This window comes from Alnus glutinosa, chromosome 3 (assembly GCF_958979055.1).
Source record: "Alnus glutinosa chromosome 3, dhAlnGlut1.1, whole genome shotgun sequence".
NCBI lineage: Eukaryota > Viridiplantae > Streptophyta > Magnoliopsida > Fagales > Betulaceae > Alnus > Alnus glutinosa.
In genome coordinates this window covers 37,297,825-37,307,470 of record NC_084888.1, presented here as the reverse complement: position 1 = coordinate 37,307,470, position 9,646 = coordinate 37,297,825, and the positions used below count along the sequence as shown (strand labels likewise).

General features: G+C 36.9%; 1 protein-coding gene across 1 annotated transcript; it reads left to right on the top strand.

The window, feature by feature from the left end:
• The first annotated feature begins 3,013 nt into the window (after positions 1 to 3,013).
• On the top strand, positions 3,014 to 7,236 carry LOC133864065 (laccase-12-like). The gene is made up of 6 exons (XM_062300261.1): positions 3,014 to 3,174; positions 3,257 to 3,408; positions 3,614 to 3,858; positions 4,001 to 4,129; positions 5,752 to 6,714; positions 6,813 to 7,236. Exons 1-6 carry the CDS (start codon positions 3,052 to 3,054, stop codon positions 6,941 to 6,943), a joined length of 1,743 nt encoding a protein of 580 aa, XP_062156245.1. The 5' UTR covers positions 3,014 to 3,051; the 3' UTR covers positions 6,944 to 7,236.
• Positions 7,237 to 9,646: the final 2,410 nt, after the last annotated feature.

The window sequence follows — 9,646 nt, the reverse complement described above, 5'->3', positions numbered from 1 at the left end:
AAAAAAGAGAGTGTTGTAGGTAGGGATAACGTTCCAAATCGATTCCATGCACGCACGAAATTAAGCAGCTTCAGCCTCTGATGGATTTTTTGGTACGTCTCCAAAGATTTTTCAAGTCTTGATCAGAGAGGGTTGTTTGAGGGAGGAGGCTTGAGCAGTTTTGTAAACTGAGAATGATGAAAAGTCCCCATTTTTGCTGGGAGTCCAAATGAGCTTACCAAGAGAGGGAACATGCATGGGGCAGATGATTTTTAGAATGTGCTCCATGCTGTTGCCAAAAAAAAAAAAAAAAAAAAAAACCCTAGAAAGAGATGAAAGAGATTCCATCTTCTAGAGTTGTTAAGGATTAGATCAATCACCTTGAGATTAGGGTTAAATTTAGAATTTGGGTCCCTAAGAGGCTAAGAGTGGGGTTGAAGCCTGAAGGAGTAGAGGCTAAGAATCCAGGGATCTAACCATGCATGAATGGATGAATATTAATCATTCTTAATTAACTTGAAAGCACTTGCCTTGTTTAATAAAATTTATGTGTTTTATGTTTAGAATATTTTTCAAACCCTAGAAATTGAAGGGGGAACTTGAGCATGGAGTAAGTCCGATGATCTGATCGTATTTGTATTAATTTCAACTAGTCCTTTTTCTCTTTATTTATTTATTTATTTATTTATTTTTTATTTTTTTGGGGGGGGGGGGGGTGTTAAATTGGGAATTGCTCCTTGTTGTTTAATATATATATATATATATATATATATATATATATATATATATATATATATTTTTTTTTTACTTATGTGTTTCATTTTTTTATCGTAGATGGTACTTTGGTTTTGGAAAAAGACGGAAATGACACCTCTGTCCAAATTTCCATCCAAAAACTAACGGTAATTCACGTGTCTACTCTCAAGTGTTGACATGTGTTCTATACATTAAAAAAATTAAAAAACTTTAAAAATTAATAAAAAGTAAAAAAAATAAAAGTGGGAAAATGAAGAAAAGACACCATAAAAAATGAATAGGCCAATTAAGAGAGGGGGGTTCTGTCCCTTTATTCTTAAATTGTAAGTTTTAGGGTTTTTTTTAATATTTATAATAACACATGCTATTTGTTAAAAAAATAAAAAAATAAAAAAAAATAAAATTAAGGGAGGTTCAGAAAGCTGCACCCACTGCTAGGGTATTGCGTATATCTACGCAATTGCTTAATTAAGAACATACTCTGTTCTTGGTCCTTAGCCGATGTAGGACAAAGTCCCAAAATTTCTTTTTTACCACGCTCGAGAAGTGGGGAAATGGAGAAACAATTTGTACTAGCTAGTTTAATACTTCGTAGAGGATGCTTCTCGTAACCTTGAGGACAGAGGCCAGCTTGATTTAAGTACGATTATTCGGCTAAGCCCGTCAAAGAAGTAACTAATGAACGAATAGGTTTGCTAAGGATTGTCTCGATGAGTGTTGATTGGTGCATTGTTGTGCAAAAGTCTTTTCTTTGTCTCAATATATTTGTAGCTAGGCTCCACTCTATGAGTGGGTGTGAATTCTTAAAGGGGAGACATGCACGTACTTTCAAGCATTTATTATGTGTTCAATTTTGAACGTGATAGCAAAAATTATTACCGTAAACTTTACTTTCCTCGAAATTTATTCTAATGTTTCGTTTGTTTCGACATAAAATGATTTCTGAAAAATGATTTCGATATTTTTCAGTGTTTGGTATGGGCGAAAATAATAGTCAACGAAAATCATTTTCGATTTGACCGTAAAAGCTTCTTTAATTTTCGGAAAACGATTTACGATTTTTAAAATCGTAAATCGTTTTCTGAAATTAAGCTCTTCGTTCTTACACGCATGTTTGATATCCGATTGTCAGAATTTAGCAATTGTCGATCGTTGGAATCCAGTCGGCGTCGGAATCCGACAACATCCGGTCCCCGGAATCCTACCGGCCACCGGCGGACCAAATTCTGGCCGGACTATTGCTGGATTCCGGCCAAGCAGGCTGGTTCAGGCTAGATCTGGATGGATTCGGCTATTGATCCAACCGGATTTGGCCAAAACGGCCAGGATCCGGCCGAATATGACTGGATCCGGCCGGATATGACTTGATCCGACCGTTGATCCGGAAGATTCCGGCCGAAATCCAGTCAAACTTTCTCGCCGGAATCCGGCAACGGCGATCGGACGTTGCCGGATTCCGGTGACATTTGCCAAACTCTGATTTTTGCATTTCGTAATATTTTTGTGCGAACCAAACACCGAAAAATATTTTCAAGAAAATCATTTTTTCTGAAAATAATTTTGTCGAAATCATTTTACGTCGAAACAAACGGAGTATAAATTGTAATTTTGTCTTTAAAATAAAAAAAGTTACAATCAATTTTAACAAAATTACAAAAATTTGTAATATAGTCATTCCGTTAGCATTTTCAATCCATCTAACCTGACAAAAACTACCCCACGTGCGCTTTTTAGGCCAAACATCACCATAATTTTTCAACTCATGCCCCCTGTTATGAGGAAAAGGCAGCTTGGACTAATGCAAAAGTTGTAAACTATTCCTTTCTAAAAGCCTTTAGCACGTATCAAACTCATTCAAAACACAAAAAAAAAAAAAAAAAAAATTATTTTTATGTTATATCATAACATTTTTTACTCAAATCAAAACAAAAAAGCACATTTTTTTTTAAAGGATGATGGTCCTCTATATATCTATATGCCCTTGGTATAGTATTTTCAATTGAAATTCAACCCCAACGTTTTTTTTTTTGGGTGAAAAAGTTCAACCCCTAAAGAAAGAAGACTTGTGAAGCAAGCGTTCATTACTGAAATTATGCACTTAATTTGATAGGCCAGTGGGTGCAACAAACTACCACAGGTTTGAACCAAGTTTGTTGCATTAAAACCTAATCTGCCAGCCTCATAATTATTAAACCCCTTTTTCTCTCCTATAAAAGAGCCTCCTGCTGCATGCATGTCACTCACTTCTCACTTCTCACTTCTCATTTCCATTATCACCTTAATCATCAATCATCATACGGAGGCTTAGTACTTGAGATGGAGGCCCTCAAGAGCAATTTTGCCAGTTCTCGGTGCTCCTTCATTTTCTTTGGTCTTTTGCTTCTCTTTGCTTCAGCGAAGTCCTCTTCACAAGCCAAAACTCACCGGCATGAATTTGTCGTATGTTCTCTCTCTCTCTCTCCATTCTATCTTCTTCCTCTAATTATTATAATTAAATACCGTACTGTTTGGCCTGAAACAGATTCAAGCAACACCAGTGAAGAGGCTGTGCAAAACCCACAACACCATCACGGTGAACGGGCAATATCCGGGTCCAACCTTGGAAGTGAATAATGGTGATACTCTAATTGTCAAAGTCATAAACAAAGCTCGCTACAATGCCACCATTCACTGGTAATTGCATGCATGATCGAGCTCTTGATGAACGTAAACATACACTTATTTGTCCTTTACTAGCTAATTCTATCCACGGGACACGCATGCATGTCCATATTTACATGGATATCTACATACATATAGCGACTTTAACTCTTTTACTTGATAATTAACTAAAAACATTATTTTTCACGTACCAAAAAAAAAAAACATTATTGTTCAGGCATGGTATTCGGCAAATGAGAACAGGATGGGCAGACGGACCTGAATTTGTGACACAGTGCCCTATTCGGCCAGGAGGAAATTACACATATCGTTTCACGATTCAAGGACAAGAAGGGACATTGTGGTGGCATGCTCATAGCTCATGGCTTAGAGCCACCGTTTATGGAGCCCTCATTATTCGTCCTAAAGAAGGAGATTCCTACCCATTCACTAAGCCAAAGCGTGAAACACCCATTCTGCTTGGTAATGCTCCCTTAATTTATTTCACAAACACCTCTTAATTTAGCTTCTTTCTTCTTTCTTTTTTTCTTTTTTAACATTTTGATTGCATTAATGATGATTAAATAAGTAACGATGAAGAATTACGATGAATAATAATTATTAGGTGAATGGTGGGATGCAAAACCCATCGATGTTGTGAGGGAGGCGACTCGCACAGGAGGAGTTCCAAACGTGTCAGATGCATACACCATTAACGGTCAACCTGGCGATCTTTACAAGTGCTCCAGCAAAGGTTTGCTTCTGAAAATTAATCTAAATTGATTACCTCTTTCAGTCGTCATTAAGGATCATTGGATCAGAAAATGTTACACTACAACTTTTATAAAAATAAGTACTACTTAGAGGACTCAATTCCAATGGCTTATGCATTTTTATATGTAAAATGGTTAATTAAAACTTACTTTTTCTATTTTAAATAATAGATTTTAAAAGGTACCATACATCATATTATCTATTATTTCACTATATCATATAAATATTCTTTTCTTTCTTCTTCTTTTTTTATTTATTTATTTTCCTTTATTTTAATTCTAAGACATTTTTTAAACGGTAAGACATTTTTTTTAACATGGTCATTTTTTTTTTTGGATAATAATTTGCTATGAAGTTAGAAATTTTTTTGTTCTCATCTGAGGTGGGTCGCATTAGTGTGACTTTATAATGGCAAATATAAATTTTATCATATAGACATGCTTTGAAATATAATTAATCAAATTCATATATATATATATATATATATTAAATGAGTTTTGGTGAGACATAAGGGAGAGAGAGAGATCTAGTCAAAGAAAGATAAACAAATAAAAAAATAGATACATGCATGTGTGAATAGTACAACTCAATCTACATGTGAAGTTATATGACAAATGCTTTTTGCATTTGATTTGTATAATTGGATGGATAAACTTTTTAGTAAATTAGTCGGTTATTTTAGCGTAAAAGTGAAAATGACTCTTGGCTAAAAGTCATTAAAAATGCACTTAGACGATTACACGAGTGTCTATATTTTAATTGCAGCCGTGGTAAATAACAGGTGGATCGAGCATGAACCCCCAATTATAACATGAATAAACATTTAACATGCATACATTTAATAGGTCAAATAGTCATGATGGCATATGGGGCGCCGCAAGGCCCACAACTGATGTCATAATGAGTTAAGCGTCGTTTGGATTGAATACGTACATCCAGCTCGAAGCTAGCTTCTTCTTTTTCTACTTTTTCGGTCATAATGATCAATTAACGCGTCCTTGGGTTGCTATGTCTTTGCTAGACCTACGTCCTTTCTGGCTGCAAAAGCTTTTCAATTATACGAGAAGGCATTCAACTGAGATTGGTCTCTTTTAGTACTGTAAAGAACTATTTCTTTACTGCATCGGCCCGGCCAATACTCTGGACTTTCTTCCCAACGTACCTTTCTTTTATTTTCTTTTATTTTGTAGCATTACGCTAGCTTGGATAATACTTTTTTTTTTTTTTTTTTTTTTTTTTTTGTAGAAAATAATACAATAATGAATAGATTGATAAATAGTGCAATTTCATATGTAGAGTTGCACTATTTACAAATTTATCAAAATTCTATTTTAGATTTAGGATAAATAATTCAATAAAGAAGTGTTTTTGTAAGTTTATTATTTATTATAAATTTAGAAAAACTTTTACTTGATCCAACGTGCTCTAACAGCATTTCTCTGATGAGATTGGTCTCTTATTTTGCTACGTTAAAAAATAGCTTTGACTATTGGGACGACCTTTTTAAAAGGATTGACGGGATTGACGGGATCTAAATATCGATTTATTACTTGTTATGCTTCAATATCGATTTCAAAGAAGATGACTTGATTGCCTATGCAGACACTGTCATAGTTCCAATAGACTCCGGCGAGACAAACCTCCTCCGAGTCATCAATGCCGCCCTGAACCAAGCGCTGTTCTTCACGGTTGCCAACCACAAGCTCACAGTTGTTGGTGCTGATGCCTCCTATACCAAGCCCTTCACCACCACCGTCCTCATGCTAGGCCCTGGTCAGACCACCGACGTTTTGATCAATGCCAACCAGCCTCCGGCTCGATACTACGTGGCAGGACGCGCCTACGCTAGTGCCCCAGGTGTACCATTCGACAACACCACCACCACAGCCATTCTTGAATACAAGTCTGCTCCTTGCGCTGCCAAAAACTGTGCATCAAGCAAACCGGTTATGCCCCCTCTACCGGCTTTCAATGACACAGCCACTGTCACTGCCTTCAGTAGCAGCTTCAGAAGTCCCAGGAAAGTGGAAGTCCCCACTGAGATAGATGCAAATCTCTTCTTCACATTCGGTGTAGGACTCATCCAATGCCCAAAACATCTTAATAAAACCAGGAGATGCCAGGGGCCCAACGGAACGCGTGTCGCTGCCAGCATGAACAATGTGTCTTTTGTTCTCCCATCCAACATCTCCATACTGCAGGCTTATGAGCAAGGCATACCTGGAGTTTTCACCAATGATTTCCCACCAAACCCACCCCTGAAATTTGATTACACAGGCAATGTCAGCCGCTCACTGTGGCAACCTGTTCGGGGAACTAGAGGGTACCCGTTGAAGTACGGGTCAAGGGTGCAGGTCGTATTACAAGGCACAAGTATCATCTCCCCTGAGAACCACCCAATTCATCTTCACGGATACGATTTCTACATCATTGCGGAGGGTTTTGGAAATTTCAATTCCAAGACTGATACAGCAAAATTTAACCTTGTTGATCCACCTCTTAGGAACACAGTGGCAGTACCTGTGAGTGGATGGGCAGTCATAAGATTTGTCGCTGACAATCCAGGTAAAAGTTACTCAGAAGTTCACATAGATTACAATTTCCATTATATATTCGGTTGTTACATTGATATGAATTCAACCATCTCTGTTTGACTTATATAGGTGCCTGGCTAATGCACTGTCACTTGGATGTTCATATCGGCTGGGGTTTGGCCATGGTGTTCTTGGTAGATAATGGAGTAGGAGAATTGCAGTCGATCGAGCCTCCTCCAGCGGATTTGCCACTTTGTTAAGATCATCAACAGAATAATTACCACCAAATTCATAAGCCCGCAACAGGGCTTCTTTTTTTTTTTTTCCTGCTATATTATTACACGATTCCTCTGTTGTTTTCCCTGCATTTGGGGACCTAGTTCTTGCTCTGTTTCATTGTTCTTTTTGATAGATAAAGCGGGTTTAGAGGAGATGGTGAAGTAGTTGCAACACTGAAGTACCATCTAATTTCGCTATAGACCCGACATGCTTCTTGGTTTGAGATGTATTTTTTGTTGTTTTACAATAGATAATGTTGAAGACAGATTTTAAACTTGGAATATTTTTATCAGTATAAAAGATCCTCTTTTTTATTTTTCTTGAACAGTACCAATATAGATAGACTGATAAAATCAAGAACATTCTAATGCGGAAAGCAACGTAATCACAAAATGGCAGATAATGAAGGTATCCCCTGCAGACAGGTGTCTCTGAGGATGTTTAGTAAGGCCCTATTTGCCAGCAAAGTGGGGCCTAAGAGATCGAAAGTAGAACTGATGTGGAGGACTTCTAGTTTTGACATTCAGGGGAGCCTAATGGATAATTCTAGTGAAAATGAAATACTAAAGGAAATAGGAAGCACTATGTGGCATGTTAAGCATTTCAATTTTATGCACTTTGATTGAATGATTTATAATATTAATTAAATGATTAAATTCAATTTTTTTTTAGTAAGTTTAACTTGTTATTAGAACAAAAGTTATAATTTTTCCGTGATTGTTCAGCGCTTTAAGCAAGAAAACAACGAGAATGAATGATAGGAAAAATCCAAAAAATGAGTTTCTTCAAGTTTACAAACTGTCCCCCGAAACCTCGATCTCCTCGGACTTCCCAGCAGTATTTTTGAATGGCCTCGCCTCCGCCCATTCTTTCAGGATTTTCACCCTGCCATAGCTACCACAAGTATAGCTACAGAGGACCATTTATCCAAATGAATGCACTTCACCAAGTAATATCATATTATCATATAGAGGGGTGCTACACATGCACCCCTCATCCACCCTTCATCTTTCATTTTCAATAAAAAAATTGATTTTAAGCAAAAGAGGTGGACAAAAGGGGTATGAGGGGAGGATTTTTAGCATTCCCCTATCATATAGATGGTGTCTAAAAGCGAACTTGAGAAAAGCATGTACCATTCCAACATTTTCTACATCCGTTAAATTGACATAAACAGTCCCATTGCCTTTCCAGCCAGGGTTCCCCGATTGCAGTGAATTGTATTAGCATCAGGTAGAAGCTCAGAGCAGTTCCCGGAGAGCTTCTTATACCCCATGTCTCCGAGGTTCACAATCCCAGCAGCAAGTTGCTTGCTTGATTCTTTCGCATAGTGAGCCACCATGCTCCCATTTGAAGGAAAACCAGGATTGCTTCAAGGAAAATCAGGATTCCCCAATTGGTTCATTCTTTCGCTAAGTGAGCCACCAGTTGGCCGGGGTGGCTCTGCACATGGGGGTAATTTTTTTCTTTTTTTGCTTCTTTTTTAAGATTGGAGAACACATGGAATGATCCATTTTAAATTCCTGAAAAATTGATGTAAGGGGATCCGAGTCAAACAATGTTGAACTGTCAAATTGCACATTGATGGCGCTGAATTACCTGAAGCAGGCAGATCAGCACAAGATTGGCAAGAAATCGTGATCTAGGCTAATTGAAGTAATTTTCGAATGCACTACAGTATTTTAGCCATAACTTTGGCTTCGAGTGTCCGATTCGCGCATATGACCCCAATTCAGAAAGCTCTCTTCGACGCACACGTCGTGGCCACCAGCGACACTCGGTGAACCTTGTTTCGAGCCCAAAATCCGCTGTTTTCCCTTTAAAAACCCTAATTTTATTTTATTTTATTTTATTTTTTATTTTTTCATTTATAGTAACTTTTCGTTTATTGTTTAGGAGGTGATTCTGAGCCCTATTTAAGCCAGATTTTTGGCAGCCGACTTATTTTATTCTATATTTCGTTTTACTAAGGTTATTAAGGGTTTTGCTATTTTGGTAATTTTCAGCTATTTTAGCCCGACTTATGAGCGTTTTTGAAGAGACGATCGATTATTGATATTTTCTCAGAGTTTGTCTCTGTGTTTTGAGATAATTATTCTGTTTTCTTTCTTCCAAACTATCCATTGAATAGCCTGCATGCAGAATAATCACTATTCTATTCAGCGTAAAAAATGGATGCTATCAAAATTGATTTTTTAAAATTGAGTGATCACAAAAGACGTATTTACTCATGAATCTTTTATAAATTTACCTTAAAACATATTGAGAAGCCTATAAGCGAAATTTTGATATAATATACATATATACATGTCAATTAATTTTATATCTTTTTCTATCTGTTTGTGACTAAATTATTTCTATGTAGCTTATGCTGTGCACTTACTTTTTTGTTGGACCTCGTTTTTGCTAGTTAGTCCTTTATTTTGACTTTGTCAGTATAATGAAAGAGAAATGCTATTGTTACTACTTACAGTGGCATTTATCGCTGTAAGAAATCAGGCAGCTGCCAATATTGCTTCATGGTATGGTTGATGGGCTTGGTTCACAATCTAGTCCGCCAATGTAAAAATTGAGAATGCTTATGATCTGTAGAATGGCTAAGCATGATCGAAGAGGTTCTCATAGTTGAAGATGAAAATGAGAGTATTGTTCGTGAAACCATGAAGGACAATTTAATAACGTTC